The following is an 18,208-nucleotide window of genomic DNA, read 5'->3' on the forward strand; positions in this document are numbered from 1 at the left end:
TCTCTGGTGAACCCTCTCACCACCCCTGCACCTCTGGCCTGTACCCCAGTTCTGTATGCATAAATAAATAAATCTTTAAAAAAAAATAAAGCTAAGCGGAGACCAAAGGTGAAATCACTTATCAAAGGTCCTTGGGAATCCTTGTTGGATCCTCAGAAAGCCCTTAATCCAAGAAACGACAAGGGGAGTGAAGGAGGAGGGAGAGGGCATTTCTGAAAGAAAACAGTGCCCACAGCCAACCTGCTGGGAGTGCCGGGAGGGTGGGAGGAGGGAGGTGAGGCAAGGCTCGGCCCAGGCAGGGATAGAGAGCTTTTAGCAGGGAAAACCACGGTGGCCTTAGTGATGAGCTGCAGGGCCGAGGGGGGCAGGGTGCTGCAGCATGAGGCCAGGGTGCCAGGCCTGTCTGTGAGGAGAGGGGACGGCACAGGAGTAGGCCTCGGTATAGCTGGAGCAGGGAAGACAGAGACACCGGCTGTACAAATGCTGAATTGAGTGTATCTAAGAGAACGAAGAGATGATGCCACGTGAGCAGGCAGACCCACGGGCTCAGGGCTTGGAGGGAAGAGCTGTGCTGGAGACAGAATGTGGGAGTCGCCACGCCCATGTTCATGGTGAGAACAGGTGACATCCAGGCCAGGTCAAGATCTCCAAGTTTGGGCCTTGCTGGCGGCCTCGGGGTTACGTCTCAGGGCTACCACTGCAAAGGCCCCTGTGAAGGTCTCAGCTCCATCCCGGCAGGCCGCGGAGCTGACCCACATGGCGCAGCAGACCTCTCCTGTCTCGCCCACTGGGCCCCTGAGCAGTGGATTTCAGTAGGTCCACCTGTTCTGCTCCCCACTTTGTCTTTGGTGAATCCTCTCACTGCCCCCACACCTTTAACCACCTGTACCCCAGTTCTTCAAAGCAAAAATAAATACATAAAATCTTTTTTAAAAAATCTCCAAGTTTAAGGGAAGCTGAAAAGAAAGAGGCTCTTGCAAGGGAGGGTGAGAAGCAGAAGGAATAGGAGGAACGTCAGAGAGGTCTAGGTCGAAACACCAAGAAGGAACCCCCCAGGGAGGAGGGGCCGAGCCACCCAACGGAAGAAACTGGGGTCTGGGCAGGCTCGCAGGCAGTCCGGGGGTGTGTGGGGCCAGAAGCCAAGCAGGGAAGGGACTTTGCAAAGCAAGAGGGGAAGAACAGAGGGGAAAGGGAGCAGAGCGAGCCATCCCCGAATCAAGTCTTTTTGGCATAAAGATTATTTTGAGCTGGTTATTCTGAGAAACAAATGTTCTAAAAACAGAACCCTTTCTTTAAAAAAAAAAAAAAGATTTATTTTTATTTATGTATATAAGAACTGGGATACAGGCCAGAGGTACAGAAGGTGAGAGGACTCACCAGAGACAGAGCCGGGAGCAGAACAGACAGATCCACAAAGCACACTGCTGAGGGGAGCTGCGGGCGGTCAGGAGAGGTCTGCCGCGCCATGTGGGTCAGCTCCATGACCCGGGATGGAACTGCTGCTGTGGCTGGTGATAGCTTGTTAGCTCTGGACTTCAACCTCTGCATCACCAGGGAGACCCCAAAACTCCCCTCTCCTAAGGAAAATTTACATTGGACTGGGAACCTGGGAGAGGTATTCTTCACCTTGATCTGCCTGCAGGGCAGCCTTTGTTTACCAAACCATCTCCTGCTCACCCCTACCCTTTGCACCCCAGATTCCTGCCCCTTCCCTTAGTTCAGGGTGTGGAGAAACCTCAACAGTCTGGCTTCTGCATCTCCTATTTGTAAGGGGCACCTATACACATAATTTTCCCCTCCCATTAATCTGTCTTCTGTTTACAAGGGGTCTTAGCCAGAAAACTAGAAGGGCAAAGGGAAAATTCTTTTTCCTTCCCTATAGAGGCAATGAAGATAAGCAATTCCTTGGGCCAGCGGCCTTGTCAAGAGAGAAGGAGAAGACAGGGCTGTCTGGAGGAGGGGTAAAGTCAGTGGAGGGCAGGGTGTTTCTCGGGGACACCCCTGAGACGCTCATTTGAGACAAGGGGAGGGGGCAGCTCCAGGCAGGTTTGCACAGTGGACCCTTGGACAACAGCAGCAAAACTTATCATCCTCCTCCTGTATCCTTGGCTTTCCATTCCAAGTTTGCTGGAATCCTTGAATGCAGAACCATGGCTAGGAGAAAACATCCATGCTCAAGCAGTCCTGGGCAGTTCAAACCTGTCTTGCCCCAGGGTCAATTGTCCATTTCTGTCCATCCTCTGAGCCAGCTTTTGTCTCACTGGCTTCAGTTTCCGGGGTCAAGCTGGAAGGGAAATCATCTGCTGGAAATGAGATGCGTGGGGAGGGCTGGTCACATGGCATCAGTTTTAAATGGTCCTTGGGGAACATCTAGAAGCATGGAGAACTGGGCGCGCTGGGGGCCGAGCTTGAGACGTCATCTTCTACCCAAAAGCACGCCTTTATTTCAAAGCTCTGGGGCTAGACTGCTTTTGGAATTTGGAATTCAGACTTTCCTTCTAATTTTATTTTCGGAAGGTAATATGGTACATATGCCACATAATTACATAACACCCCCCAGGCAGCTGGGGCCCAACCCTGTAATCAAACACATTAGTATTTTTGCAGCAGAAAATGAATATTCACACCAAGAGAACCAATAAAGACTATAAACAGCCTCACATCTGTTCAGGTCATTTTGACACCAAGTGAGTTCTGGACCATGCGGGCTTTCATATTGTGGGTAAGGAGGTGCTAGTAATAGAAATTTGGAGACTACAGAAATGGAGAGCAACATAATCATACGCCACTGGGAAATGACTTCAGGAGCTCCCCTCTCCCGGGTGGGTTTTAAAACATGATCGGCTCAGGACGCTCCAGAAACCGGCAGAGGGCTAACTCGCCTGGAAGGCAGACTGGGGTTTCTTGCGTTTTGGATGTCAATCATGACAGTTCCACCAATCAGTTGGAAACCAGGACCAAGTGGGCGGGCTCTGGGTCGTTGGATGCATTTCAACCAGAAAGTGGGGTAAGACTTTCAGGGAGGATGGGGTGAGCTGACTTGGCTCTGGTCACATTCCTTTCATGTTGAAAAATCTTTGATGGTTCCCCACTGCTACCAAATATTTTTCCACTCTGTTCTGAATTCTTTGAATGAATTTACTCTTCAAAAGCACCCTTGTCTTTCAAACTTCTGGTGTTTGCTCAAACTGTTGCCTCTGAAATTCTCTTCCTCTTCCTTACTTCCTGGACAATGCCTATGTATTTCCCAAAACTCAGTACCAACATCACCTGCTTTCTGAGTCTTCCCCTGACCGCCTCTGGCAGGAGACCTGGGGCTCTGTCCAAGGGCGCAGAAAAATAGCCAGTTACAGGCGAATGGGCATGTCTTCCTGTCATAAGCTGCTCAGGTCTCTCTTCTGTTCATTTTGCATAAGCAGTGCCTGGCACGTGCAGGAGAGGAAGGAGTGGGGCAAGAGAGCGACAGACAGACAAGGCTGACCTGTGTCCTTGAAGAGTAGTGGGAGGGACCTGGCGAGGGCTGTGACAAGGCTTACTGGTCTGCTGTGCTAAGATGCAGTCTTCTAGAACAGGAAGATCCTGCGGCTTGTAAATGTCTATTTTCTGAAATGTGGCTATTTTAGTGCTAACTTCCTTACTTTTTCTTCTGTTTTTGGGACGGCTCCCCCCGCCCTTTTTTTTTTTTTTTTGTCTATGTAAGTCATTACCAATGTTTTTTACGACAAGGTCTGAACCAGTTGTGAAACACACAACATCGTTAGGATTTCCATCACTCCCTAGGCCTAAACCAAGATGTTGTTAAATTGCTAGGACACCAGGGTAAATTCCCAGGGCCAAGTGTCAGAAATGGGGGCAGACACCCCAGGAAGGACACCAACCCCCTACTACACCATCAGAGCAGACCCTGTAGCTCGGGGATTTCCCCCAAAATAGGGTAAGATTGCCTTATGTGCAATAACTTTGGATGGAAACAAACTGTTCATAAAATAAGATGACATTTATTTGTTCTTTGTCCATTAAAAATTTGGTATATTGGCACTCCCTGGTGGCTCAGCGGGTTAAAGCACAGCATTAGGAAGCTAAAGCCACTTCAGCATGAGTTCGATCCCGGCCCCGGAGGTGACCACATGGCGCGGCAGACCTCTCCTGACCCGCCCGCTGCTCCCCTCAGTGTAATTCGTTGATCTGCCTGTTCTGCTCCCCGCTCTGTCTCTGGTGAATCCTCTCGATACCTCACCATCCCCCTCCCCCTTAAAGTATTTGGAAGAAAATTGATGGGTCCCAATCAGATAGTAACAAGAGCCCCAGAAAACCACCTAAAAATGCTAAAACCTGACCTGTGAGGAGAGAAGTGCCAGATGAACAGTTGCCAGGCACGTCCCTTCCAGCCTGCAGCCTGGAGCAGGCTCTCTTGCTAATGGGGGTGACCACAGGTGCCAGTGCCCACCTCGGGGTAAGCTCAGTCAGGCACCGTCACCACTGAAGGCCTATTGTTCCTGGAATTTAAAGGGGCTCCTTCAGGATTTCTGGGGTGTTATTTCCACAAGGTCCTGATTACAGTGTCAACAGACAAGGAGCCCCGGCCAGGCCTCAGGAAATCCCCCACTGCCTGTCCAGACAATTTGGGGGTGACCTCAAGAGAGGTGGGAAACGGGCTTTCCCCAACAAGGACAAGCCTCGCACACCCCTGAGGTCCCCGCCTGAAACAGGGCAAGGGCTGCCTGCGTCTCCCTGGCACAGCCACTGAGTCACTTCCTCGCACCGGGAACAAGGTGTTTCACGGCATTTGACTCAGCAGCATGAAGATGCTTTTGGAATCCGAAGCAGCTGCTGAGCCCGGCCTGCGCAGGCATGACGTGTGCACACGCCCGTGCGTCTCAGCACCTCAGGTGTGAGAGCCAGACGGGCGTGCGACACCAGATGGCACTGCAGCGCCGGGTGCCCGCTGCCCAAGAACAGTGTCACCTTCAGGAGAGGTGAGAATAAAAATAGCTGCGGCCCACCAAGCTGGGGGCACCAGGGGTCCTCCGTGCCCTCCTGGGGACACTGTGAGGGAGTTGCCGTGGCTCGCCCTGACTTGCAGAGAAACCAACACCCTGAGAGACCGAGGAACCCCGCCCCCCCTCAACTCCTGGACGGCTGAGCTGAGAGCTGGGTCTGAACCAAGCCCCCGATTCCCCAGTCCAACCTCTGCGAATAGGGCTCTAAGTTGGCCTCTGCTGTGGGAGCCAGGAAGTCACCCCAACTTCTACCAGGGGCCCTGCTTTTCTGTGCGGAGTTAACCCACTGTTGACTCCGTGACCTTCTGGCTCCCTGGTCAGGGCTGCCGACTTGTCTAGAACCCAGAGGTGCAGAGCCAAGGCCAATGCTCCAAGCCACGCAGCCCAGGCCGCGCCCAAGACGGTGGCTTTTGTCTGGGAACAATTGCAGGGGACGTTACATGAGACAGGTTCGGAAGGCACGAAAGAGTCCACAGGAAAGCCCCTCTCCGTGGCAGGCACCCACTGCCCTGTCCCTACACGGGGCCACATCAGTTCCCAGTGGAACTATGCACAAAGGTGCCGCAGTGGGCGTGAGCAGTGCCAGCCCTGGGTCTGGCTGGTAACCGACGCAGTTGCTCAACCTAGGTTCAGCCTACTGACACTGAGACTGGCTGAGTCCTTGAACGTGGAACCGAGGATAGCAGAAAATCTGCATTAAAGTAGACTGATCACACATGGCCGGGCCCCTGCGGCGCGAGGGTCCCCCGCACAGACAGGCATGGCACAGCTACCTACACAGCCTTGCTCCGTTACCGTCCATCTGGCAAGTAAAACAAGTATTGCCATGACCAAAACTGCACAGGTGAATACATCCATGGGAAATTTCTAGAAGTGGAATTGCTGAGCCAAAGGACACAAAGTGTTAATGACTTTGATAAACAGTTTCTGTAAATTATTGTGGTTAGAACATCTACCATAATCCACCTTATACTGAACAAATGCATGGTAACTGAGTGACAAAGAAGGAGTTGGGAGAGAAGGAATCCGAGGAACTCAAGAAATTCACTAGCTGTGTGCCAGACATACAGCTGTCTCACCAGCGATGCTAGTGGGTCGTCAAGGCATCCAGGCCAGGTTGTGTCATCATACCCAGCCTCCTCCCAAAGCCACCGACACAGACTCCAAGCCCTAAGACTTGGGTTCTTTTTAATGTTGGCTTTGTAGGAGAAGCACCAGCCGGTTGGTCACACATGCCTGGAGAACTATGCTTCTCTGGTGGATTCTGCAATGCCCTGCTCAACTCCCGAACTCTGTCATGGCGGCCCAGTGGCATGGCCCCTGGGGAGGCCGTTCACACTGTGCTCAGAATGAGTGGAGCAGTGCACAGCATGAGCAACTGTGTACAGTGGTCCTGGCACTTCGATGACACCATTCTAGGGCCAGAACTTTAAGTGGTCCCAGGGTCCCTCATGCCTCCCCGGTCTGCAACAGTAGACTTCTGCGTATGAGTTGGTGGGTGATTGTGTCTGAGAGTGGGCTCCTCCCCATCACAGATGACTCGAAGGGATTTGTAAATAGGAGACTTCCTCTAGCTGTCACCATTCACTTTGTCTTCCACAAACAAACCGTGGCACGGACTATGAAGGGGATTCCTTCACAGGTGAAGAAGTTGGACCTCTATGGCCTGCTCAGCACACCCCTCCAGGGTCAAGAGCAGGAGCACCCCCATGGAATTGCCTAACAGGTCAAGGTCTCAAGACAGGCCCCACAGGCTCTCTGCAGACCCCAAAGTCACAGGGGCCAGAGGGGTCAGGGCCGCACCTGCCTATTCTCAATGAGTTGGCTCCTCCAGGGCCTTCTGAGTTTAATTTCTTTAAGCTTCACCTCATGGCAATTCTTGCTTCTGTAAAGGCTAAAGTGGAATCATACCACTTCCTAAACATCTGTGGAAAAGTTTTAGAAAGGAGAGCTCCCTTTTTAAAGCACACACAACCACTTTGCATCCATTTCACTGGCAAAAAAATCTAACAAATGTGGAGCAACAGGCACTGTTGGATATAACTGGCGGGTTAGCAATATGAACATTGCAGCCACTCCAGAGAGCAATTTACTCAACATCTTGTGAAACTGAGGAGATATACAATTCCACTCCTAAACATAGACACCCTACAGAAATGTTAAGACCTGTGTAATAATGTCTATTACAGACTATTAGCAGTGGTGGAAACTAAAGACAACTAGAGAATAAATAAGTTTTAGTTTAGTCCTGCAGGGGAATACTACACAGCAGTGAAAATGGATGTACTAGAGCTACATCTGTCACTATAAATCTCCAAAAACAGCAATAAGCAAAAATAAAGGCAAGTTGCAGAGGGTTGTGTATAATATAATGACATTCATGTAAGTTTTAAAAGTGCACAGACATGCTACCTATTGTTTGTGTATACTATACATATATATACACAAACTTTTTTAATGTGTTACTAGCAGGACAAATACCATGTTCAGAATAGTGGTTATCTTTGGGAAGGGAAGGGCTTGGATCACGGCAAGTCATAAGATACTTTCATAGATAAACAATAGTTTATCTATTAAAAATGCTTATTATATTATTCTGTGTGTTTATGTGCCTAAGGAAATTCATAGTTAACAAAGATGTTTTAAAGAGTGCCTGAATAAGCAGGGAGCAGTGTGAGCTGGGCCAGGCAGCACATCTAACACACACACATTCCATTGCTCCTGCTCCCTGGCCACCCAGGACCCGTGCAACCCCCCGCACTCACGAGCACCTCCAGCGTACATAACTGCCTCACAGCGCTCAGTAAAATATAACTGGGATCCTCAAATGAGCACAACAGACCCATCATGATTCTAGAAGTACGGTTAAAGTCATTCATCCAAACAGCTGGCTTTTTGTGGCCATTTCCCCCCAAAGAAAACCGCTTGTGTTCTTTCCCTTCCTTGTCTGACATCACATGTCCACCGCCCCAAATCAGCCCGAGGCTCAGCGTCACATTCGGGGCTCAGGAGCTTCCTACAAGTGGACCTTCATGGACATCATTTCCAAGAACACCAACAGGTGACTTTGGTGTTGTGTGTCTCCTGCCCCCAAATATCAGTGGCTGGTCACAGCTGCAGAGCAGGGGAGTCAGGAGGGCGTGGGGTTCCAACACCCGCCGGACCTGCATTGTTCTTCCTGTGTCACCTGGATGGACGTCCTGTGTGGACGCTATGATGGCGGGCCCTTGCGTGGACACATGAGCACGGGTGCTGGATGGCGCCACTGATCCCCAGGGTGGGGGTCTCGGCGGGCCTGGCAGGGGTCTTACTCCTGCCATGGGCTTCTGGCTCATCGGCCCCCGCTGGTTGGTCACTGACCCGCAGGCCTTTGGTGGCGGACCCCAGCCTGGCCAGACAGAGCTGTTAGTGCACATTGCTGGCAGCAGCTCGCAGGCACAGCAGTCTGCACTGGGAGTTCTCACTCCACGGCCGGCTCAGGCCAGCTGCCCCCAGTGGACTAAAGGGGGCAGAACGGCAAGGCCACATGCTGGGCAGAGACCACTACTGGAAACAGGTCATCTTCAGGGCCTTATCTCTGCAGCCGCCCTGCGGGATGTGCCAAGTGGTCCTGCCCATCCCCCCCAGGGACAGAGTGGCACAGCCGGGCTTGGGGAGGGGACATCACCCTCCAGGTGGTCTGTTACCTTTAATAAAATAGTGACCTTGTCCCCTTGATTTGGGTGCAGGGCATTTCCCTGGCTCCTGTTCTCACAGGGACACCCGGGAAGTCTCCAGGGCTCCCGCCTCTGCGGGCACCTGCCTCCCCCACCAGCCAAACCGACTCCCCATCATTGCCTCAAGCAGGCATGCTCATTCAGTTGCCTTTGGCTGCAACGTCCTACTGTGCCCCAACTCCCGCCTGCTCCCCCAAGGTTCATTTCAGACGTCAGCTCCTCCTGTCTTCTGACTCCACCAAAATTGAGGTGACGTCCCTTCCTGGGAACCTTGGGGCAGGAACCCCCTGGACCCCACGCATCCCTCTGGGGCCCGATCCAGCGCCGGCGTGCGAGACACTGGGGCCCCGCGGCAGCGCCCAGCCTCACCTTGGGGGTGAACATGTGCAGAATGCCGTCCACAGCGCCTCGCAGCAGCAGCCCCCGCACCAGGAAGCAGGCCAGCACCACGTAGGGGAAGAGGGAGCTGAAGTACATCACCTGCAGAGAGACGGGCCCACTGTGAGGCAGCGCCCCTCCTGCCGCGGGGGTCCCCCTCCCTGTCTCAGCTGAGGCACACCAGCCTCCTCCGATGGCAGCAGAGCGCAGAGCCCTGGGCCGCGGGCGCCCCACCAACCCCACCGCATGCCTGGCCTGGCGCCAAGGCAGAAGCAGGAGCACAGACAAGTTGGAGTCAGGCGGCACCGCCTGAGGCCGCCGGCCCCTTTCAAGGGCTGGGGCGGCTGGACCAAGCCTCGTTTTTCATGTTTCGTGCCCGCTGTCCTGTCGCTGGCTCCAGTGGACCCTCTAGGGGTTCGCCAGTCCTCAGAGATCCCCTGACAGAGGCCTCGGAAGGTTCTAGACAGACTCCCAGGCCAAACAGCAGAAGGCCCTGTCTTAGCTCGCACACCGTGGGCTGTCTGCTCATGTGTGTTTCTGGCACACTTTTGTTTAGCCCGGCACAGAGCATCTCACGAAGATGTTCGCAAAAGGTTGGTGGCGCTGAAACACAGCAAGAGGGCTATTTGAGCAGGATGGTCAGAGGTTAGGAGCCTGTGTTCGGAGCTAGGCCAGCTGATCCGGCTCTCCTGATACCCGTGGCCTTGGGCTGTTAGACCTGACGGAATGTGCTTTCATCCCCCGTCCACAAACTGGGCACAATCATGCTTAACTCATAGCTTGCTGTGGACCAATGCTCATCTACGTGGCTGTGCCTAGTAAATCGCACAAAGCCTCAGCTGCTATTCTAGCCCCAGGAGGGAAGCCCTGAGACCAGGCTACCTGCCCAGGGCTTAGCTTCCTGGCTCGGCAAGTCTGGCCAGGACGGCGGAGCCTCAGCCAGACCTCCAGGGCCCTAACTCCAGCTCTGGGACTGACTGGCTGTGCCATCTCAGGTGAGGACCTTGCCCTCAGGCCCTGTAAGATGAGGATTGGCTTATAGGATCTCCAGGGTCCCTTCCAGCCCCAGCAGGTCACGGGGCTGTCTATGACAAAGATTCTCTATGTGGAGAGAATCGGAACTGCTAAGTAAAGCAGCTGTGGGGAGCTTGGCTGCTGTGCACCCTCAGAGCCCCCCGCTTCCGAGGCCCCTCTCTCACGGCGTCCATCTGTGACGAGGGGGCACCAAGCCTTGCAGCTGCAGACAGAGTAGGCTGCTGGTCTTCAGCAGCGATGGCTCAGAGCAGGCTGTTCTGGGGATTTTGCTTGGGAACCAGAGGGGCCTGGATCTAGATTTCCTTCTCTTTAAAGAGCACGGCAGACCTGGGTTATCCCAGCAGGAGCCGGCTGGGGGTTGCAGCCAGGCTTCCCACAGACCTCCTCCTACTCCACCCCCTGGTATGCAGGGTAGAATACCGCAGTGGTGACCAAAGAGACCCATGTGAGGTGACCCCGAGCTCGCAGAGGGGTCTAAGTTTTCTTGCTGATCCCCATGAGGGTCTGAGTGCACCCCGACTCACCTTCCCTGAAGACTGGATGCCTTTGACGACGGCCATGCCCACAATGCTCCAGGCCACAAGGAGGCACAGGGTCATCTTCCAGTTGAGGCCCCCGCTCTCCGAGATGGAGTTGGAGATGTCCAAGGCCTCTCGGTACCAGAAGTAGGTAGTGGCTGAGCTCTTCTCACACTCTGCTTCCACCACTGGAGCAACAGCAAGGCCAGAGCCCTCAGCGACGCTGCTCTCCTCTGCCGCCCCCCCCCGGGGTGGTGGGGGCTGGGGGCGGCTGAGGGTGGGTGGCAGGAAGGGGCTGACCTCGTCTGGGCTGGCACCACCCAGCAAATGCTGAGGACCCCGGCTCCGGACGGGCCCTGGGAGGTTCCAGGATGCAGCGAGCTGACCGAAGACACCCCCCCACACACATCACCCAGGGGGAGCAGGGCGGGCTGGCAGAATGGTGGGGGACCTCCCGAGTTCGCTGGGAAGCTCCAGAGCTGGGAGTCGAAGACTCCGATTCCCAGCCCGGACCCTTGATCCAATCGGTGGTGTGGCTCCCGGGCAGGTGCTCCCGGAACAGGTGGGATGGATCACCCAGCCCTTCGCTTGGATGGATGCAAACCAAGGCTGCGGCCAGGTGGGATGGTATTAGCATACCCGGGAGGGCAGTTGATAGCAACTAAACAAAAGCCACAATTTACCAGCTCACTCTTTCACTCATTTCCCTTAAGGGCGAGGAGGGGCAGGCAGGGGGGGGGGGGCGGAGGGGGCGGGGCCAAGCGGCCGGAGGAGGGAAGGGAGGACCAGAGGCTTCACCGTGGTGCCGCCACGCCACCGCAGATCTCTGAAATCCCAATCTGCGCTTAAACTCTCAGGCTCCTGGACGCCTTCGTGGGCCGGGGCTGGCTGGGGCCCCCGGCAGGGTCCCCCGGGGGGAGCCACACTTGCCTGCCATGGTCCCATTCCTGACGACAGGACATTCGCTCCAGGGCAGAGGGTACTGGAAGGACTTGAAGAAGTAGAAGATGCTCCAGCCGATGATCACGTTGTAATACAGCCCGACAAACAGGCAGACCTGTCGGGGTGCACAGGAGCGAGGGGTCGGGAGGGGGGGGCTGGGGGTGCCCACCCCACGCCCAGCCCAGGCTGCACAGACAGCACAGTGCAGGCTTGGAGGAGGAGGGGCAGGGGCAGTGGGCCTCCTCCAAACCCCCCTTCATCTGGTATTCAGGGACTCCACAGAGGAATGCCTCAGATATGAAAGCTCTCTCCTTTAAGCAATAAACTCTTGAAACGCTAATCCTTTCCAGTCTGCAATTCTAGAGCACTTAAAGCATTTCCCCATCATTTCCTGATGACTCAGGGTTACAATCCCAGAGTTGCCCCCCAGAACTAAGAAGGCAGGGGCTGCTTTGGCCCCCCGATTGCTGAATGCTGCTTACTGGCTCCTGTTTCCGCCTTTTCGCTCGGGGTACCCCTCTCTCTGATCCTGTCAGCAGCCTGTCTCCAGAGAGATGTCACTTCTCGTTTCTTGGAAAATGATAACTGGCTAGCCCTGGTGGAACTGTATGGAAAATAGGGGTGCGTGAGATCTGACTGAGGGCCCCAGGTTTCCTTAACAGCAACAGGTGCCCCTGTCTCCGGGGCAGGCTGTGTTAGGCCCACGGCAAGATGCCCAGTGCCAGGGCTGAGGCTGCTGTGCTGTGAGGGGCCCCCCTGCACCCTGTGTGCAGGCGCACGCACTCCTGCAGCCCTCCTTGCGGGGAGTCGAGGGGTACACCCATTCCCTTTCTTTGGGTGCATCATCCACGGGTGGTGCTCCCCCCGGCCCAGCAGACTGCTGTGCTCAGGGCTGCTCGGCCCTCTCCCGCGCTCTGCCTGAGCCAGGGTCAGGCTGGCCCCGCTGCCAGGGCTGACGGAGCCCCCAGGTCCTTCTCGGCTGGGCAGGGGTTCCCGCGTTTCTTGGAAAGGAGGCTCAGGCTCTGCACTCAGAGTGCTCCTGTCTAGTCCCTCCCCAGCGCTGCTCGCAGGCACTTCCAAGTGGCAAAATGACACGGAGCCCTCAAGCCCCGGGGCTGCCTTTCCTGTGCCACCCGCCTGCCAGTTAAAATCGTCTTTAACTGAAGAAAGAGAACGGCTTCTGCATGGAGGCCCGGAGCCAATGGGCTGGTGGGCGGAGGCAGGGTGGTCCGCCTGTCCCGACAGAGCTCCTGCTGGGACATCCCCCCCCACCCCCCACCCCCCGCCTTGCGAACATGCCCCAGCTTTTCCTCCTTAGCGACAATTCCAGATATTGCAAGCTGCTTTGGGGGGTGCTGCCAACTTTCAGCTTAGAAAATATGTGGTGCTGAGATACCAGCTGGAAGTAATTCCCACTTGAGGGCCCCCTCCCTGCTCTTGACCTGGGCCAGGGTTCTTTGATTCCCGCACCCTCCTCCCCAGCATCCAACAGTGCCCAGTGCCCTCCCATGAGTGCCCAAGGGCAGCCCTGCACTCACTATGCAGCTGGAGAAGCCGATGCCTCCCAGACGGGGGCACACATAGTGCCACACGCCGATGCTGCCACGGCGGATCCTCTGGCCCACAGCCAGCTCCAGGAAGAAGAGGGGGATCCCGATGATGATCAGCAGCACCAGGTAGGGCACCAGGTAGGCACCTGGGGGGAGGAGAGGGACGTCAAAGGGAGTCAAGTCTGGCACCAGGGTCAGGGCGGGTGTCCCACAGACACCCACTCGTCATCCTCAAACTGCTACCGGTCCTGCGTCCCTTCAGGTGTGGCCTGGCTCCTCTGGGTGGCCACCATGTACTGGCCAATGTGCCGGCCACAATCAGTGGACTGGCCAGAAGTGGCACGTGAGCCAGAAGTGGCACCCCCCCCCCACGAGGAGACTCAGACGGGCAGACACCATGGCCTCCCAGGGAGTCACATGTCGAGTCACCGCAGACACTGGTCTCGGGCCACACTGTGCATCCCGGCTCACTCACTGCCTGCCCACAGAGAAGCAAGCACCCCTCATGCCAGGGCAGCGGGGCCCCGCTCACTCGCCACTCCCCCTCTCCACAGCACCCCGGGCTCAGACCCCAGGCACAGTCCTAGAATCTGAACTAGGTGCTGACGCAGCACACCGGGCAGCGCCAGGGAGAAGAAGCCTGGACGCTGTCCAGGAAGAGAGGACCTGGCCAGAATGGTCATTAATCCATAGCTAATTGAGGGGAACGGGAGAGAAATTAGCAGTTCAGGAAAGCGTAACCTGGAGGATCATAAAGGAAAGAGTAGATCTCGCCAAAGATTCCAGATGATAAATTAAAGGCCCTGTCTGGGGCTCACTGCAGATGCCATCTCGATTCCCAGGGACAGGGCATTTAGCAGGAGAATTAAAACCGAGTCTGGACACGGGCGAGTGCTTCCGCCGAGGGCCGTGCCAAGCACCGAGTCCTGTTAGCAGCACCTCGGCAAGCCCTGCCTGTCTGTCAAACGGTGTCAAGCACCCCAATGGCCTGTTAGCACCCCCAGACCAGGCCTCGAAAGCTGGGAATACCCATAAGACCCCAGCACATGGCTCTGCCCTCCATAACAAGACCTCCCCCCCCCCGCTCCCCAATATGCGCCCACATTTGCCAACGAACCTGGGGGAAGGGGCCTCCCCTGGGCACAGGACCTGGCACATGACAACAGTCAGCTGTTTGTTCCAGCTCTGCTCTGTGCCGGGCAGAGGACACTGGGGCACTGGGGCAGCAGGCAGCACAGAGCCTTCCCCGGGAAAGCTCACAGTCCCGGAGCCAGGACCCCGGACTCACACGGGCAACATCAGAGCATTTTGTAGACACAGACACAGTCACACACAAACGTCACACAGCACAGCGGAGCACACGCAGCCACAGGGCGGGTCGGGGGCCAAAGCAGTTAGTCAGGAAAAGCTTCCGGGGAGGCAGCTCACCGAGCCTGCTACAAATGCATCGAGGTCGTTAAGACAGGTGCACATAGGCACAGGCCCCGTGAATGCGAACCTCCAATCAGCGCGGTGCTAAAGGCCTGAGGATGCCTGGTCTGTCTTTCAGCCTCTTTTGCTTCTTGCGCTCAGCTCAGGAGTGGACGAGGAGGAAGTAGTGGACAGGAAGGCAAAGGGCACAGGCGAGGGGTTCTGGACTCCACCTGCCTGTCTCTGGGTGGCCAAGATGTGCAGGCAGATTTCAGGTGTCAGAGAGACGGGCTGGTGTCTCCCATAGATGTGTCTCTCTGCTCCCCAAAGGTCCATCTCTCGGGGGCTCTGGGGCACCCTAACTTGGGCTCCCCACCCTTCCCAAGTTCAGCTAATGACAGTGTCGGGGGAGACCGTGGTCTGCGGGGCACAAGTTTTCCTTCCTCCGAGGTTCTTTTCCACCCCCTGTTGAAGTCACTTGGAAAGGCTTCCTCTTTCAACTTTGAAAATTCAAGTTGGGGACTCAGCCAAATGTTGTCCTGGGATGTGTCTGTGGCTTGTGGGGGCCTCGGCTCTCTGGGCAGCTGGGACACCAGGAAACAGCAGGACACGGCTGCAGGGCGCTGGGGGCCCAGGTCTCTGGCTCTGAGTCTCTTTACCAGTCCACCTCAGCCTGGGTTGCCAGTCCTGCTTCTGGCCAGAGCCCAGGCTGCCCAGGCTTTCGGAGACCACGTTGGCCTCAGCCCATCTGATGGTACTGAGTAGGGATTAGGGTCCTTCTGGGCTGGAATCCTGACTGCTGCATTCAAGCTGTGTGACTTTGGGCAAGTGACTTGAGCTCTCTGTGTCGCTGTTTTGCTGTCTATGGAAAGCAGATGACACTAAGAGACAGGGCCATGAAACTGCTGCCTGAGGTGCAAAAAGGGTCATTTCAAATTCTTCATGGCTTCAAGGCCGTTCAGAGGGTTGAAGGAGTTACTTGGCCATAGCGAGACTCAGTGAACATTTTCTCAAAAAATAAATCAGGGGGGAAAAAAGACACAACCAAGTGGAGAGACTGGAGAATAAAGCAACTGTCCGCATCTGCTGGCGCTAAGCAGAGTCCCGGGCTCCATCGGGGTAAAGCAAAGAGGACCTGGGTGTCCCGCAACTCACACCACAGAGCCTGACTCAGACCAAACAGCCGTCTCGTGCCCACGAGTGCTTCCCTTTTTCCAGAAAATACCTTTGAAATGGCTTACTAGGAAGCCCATAAATATACAGGAGAGGTAAAGGCAGAGATCAAAGGGGGCCCTGGCAATCAGAGCGGATGGAAAAATGAAGGCAGAAGTGTGGAGCGCAGAGCTCAGAACCTCAGAGCCGGAGGCTTTCTTCTGGGGGCTGTTCGTGATGTCTGGTGCCATGGAGACTGTCTGGCAACCCTGGGAACGGGCAGACTTTGGAAGAACACTGCCCCGGGGTATGGGGGGTGGGGGGATGCAGAGAGGGAGTCTGATGCAGCACTGGGCACTCAGGCTCATCTTCAGGGTCATCAAAGTCACAAAAAGGAAGTTGGAGGCTCCCAGCAAGAGTCCCCAGGCTGGATGGACACGTGAAGCTGACTCGGGGACCTGTGAGCTCTGCTTCGAATGGTCCAGCACACAAGGAAGCCACGCTCACATATCTGTATCTGTGCTCTGGGCTGGTTGTCTTAAGGCAACACGGTGACCTGGGCCCGGCCATGCTATCCAGATCCAAAGTTCGATTGGCCTTATTTATTGGGAGAAAAGAATATTTCAAAGCTGAGCTGTGCTGGGGAGGCAAGAGCCTTGGATCTAATTCAGTCTGCAGGCTCAAGTGAGTGTCCACACTCCCACCTTCCAACAGAGGCTGCAACAGAGGGAAGGCCTCCAGTTAGTCTCTCTTTCAACCAGAGACAGAGAGTATCGCAGAGACAGCGTGCCAGAGACTAGGGAGTCTTCCCGACAGGACTGTCCCTCTGGGAGAGGTTCCAGAGCAGCGAGAGTCCCTCAGGGCAGGGAGGGGAGGGGCAGGCTTAGAGCGCATCCCAGGCAGCAGATGTATGTGGGCTGCAGCGAGCGAGGTGGTCTCCAGGCCTGGCAGGCCAAGCACAGAAGCTCTCCCCTGGCTCAAATCTCACTCCCAGGTCCCGTGGTCTCAGCTTGTAAACTGGAGATTTTCCGTTTATTGGGTTTTTCTTTGTTTTTATATTCTGTTAAATCCCCCCTGGCTTCAAAGCAGCTTGCCTTTGGAACATTCCAGCCTGCCTTGGTGGTGCTGGGGGCTAAGTCCTGGGGGCTGGAAGTGGGGAGCAGAAGAGGTTTGACAGCAGGGGATGCCTCTGGGGGGATTCAAATTCAGGGGCAGTGTGAGGGTCCTTTCCCCACGGGAGAGCCAGGGCGCGGTGACAAAAGCTCAGGCCTGGGCCAGGCTTCCAGATGCATCCATATGGAGTGGATGTTTTGCTTATTCCAAGATGCTCAAAGATCAGTGGTTTTGTGTTTCCAACTAGCTCGCAGTAAATGGCTACAACAGCGTCCAGCACCTAGCAAGCATTTGAGAACCGGGCCTGCTGCTCTCTGGAGCCAGGGTCAAGTGTCCATATAAAGCTCAGTGAACCCCCACTCTGGGAGGCAGGAACTGCTATTGCACCACCCCTCCCACCTTCCCAAGGAGGAGCAGCGAAGCACACAGAGATCAAACAACTCGCAAGGGCCCCAGCGCTAACCTGCAGGGCTGGGGGTTGAAGGCGGGAAGCCCAGGGCTAGAACCACACTCCAGGCCAAAGACCTCCTCACCGCACTCGCTGTTAGCTGGTTCGCGGGCGTCTCCCTTGGGCATGTGAACTCCAGCCTACAAAGCTATGCAAGGGATCCTCCTTCTCACCTCCCAGTCTAGCCCCCTGGCTGGCCCCCCGGGGACCAGCAGGGCCGCCTCTTACCGCCTCCATTTTTCTGGCACAGGTAGGGGAACCTCCAGATGTTGCCCAGGCCCACGGAGAAGCCGATCTGGGCCAGGATGTACTGCAGCTTGCTGTTCCAGGCCGGCCGGTCCTCTGTGTCCAGCTCCTCTTCCGCGGCCTTCTGCTTGCCGCCGGCCTCGCCAGCCACGTTCAGGACACTCTGCTTGTAGTCCACAGGCTCCTCGAGGGCCAGCAGGTCGGCCACCGACTCCGTGACATGCTCACTGCTGTGCTCACGCTGGGTCACCTTGCTGTTCTTCGGCATGGGTGCCGCCTGGGCCACGCGGCCCTGCTCCCCACACACAGAGAAGGAGGGACCTGGCTCGTGTCAGCTCTTGCTCATCCAGGGACCTGCGAAGCCAGGGGAGCAGGTGAGGGTTAGGTGGTCCCGCCAGAAAGCAGTGCAGCCCTGGGGAACGCAAGACAAACAACTCCACTGGCACACAGGGCTGGCAGGTGCCTGGACTGTGGAGCTCACCCTCCTCCCCAAGACAGGTGGGGCAGGGAGTGGGGTGCCAGGGAGCTCAGTTTCCCCATGGGTTTTAAACCCGGTGGGCAGAAGAGGTAAAACCCAAATTCAGAGCTGCGCGTGACATTGCTCCTTTTCATGATTGCAAATCCTACAGCGTTCCAGACCGTCAGGAGATCCCACAGCCTTTCCTGCCGCACCCAGGGGCAGTCCTCACCCTCTGTGTTC

The 18,208-nt window shown here is 55.8% G+C and overlaps 1 protein-coding gene across 1 annotated transcript in view; it reads right to left on the minus strand.

The window, feature by feature from the left end:
• The window catches only part of SLC6A17 (solute carrier family 6 (neutral amino acid transporter), member 17), a 26,018-nt gene extending 8,154 nt beyond the window's left edge, over positions 1-17,864 (minus strand). Inside the window, exons 1-5 of the mRNA XM_004689672.2 lie at positions 17,491-17,864; positions 13,128-13,285; positions 11,578-11,704; positions 10,654-10,835; positions 9,086-9,196 (exon numbers count right to left, since the gene is read on the minus strand). Of these exons, the coding sequence (XP_004689729.1) occupies positions 9,086-9,196; positions 10,654-10,835; positions 11,578-11,704; positions 13,128-13,285; positions 17,491-17,776 (864 nt within the window). The 5' untranslated portion in view covers positions 17,777-17,864. The remainder of the gene's footprint in view (positions 1-9,085; positions 9,197-10,653; positions 10,836-11,577; positions 11,705-13,127; positions 13,286-17,490) is intronic.
• Positions 17,865-18,208: the final 344 nt, after the last annotated feature.

The sequence above is a fragment of the Condylura cristata genome, unplaced genomic scaffold, assembly GCF_000260355.1.
Source record: "Condylura cristata isolate star-nosed mole 26May11 unplaced genomic scaffold, ConCri1.0 scaffold00026, whole genome shotgun sequence".
Lineage (NCBI taxonomy): Eukaryota > Metazoa > Chordata > Mammalia > Eulipotyphla > Talpidae > Condylura > Condylura cristata.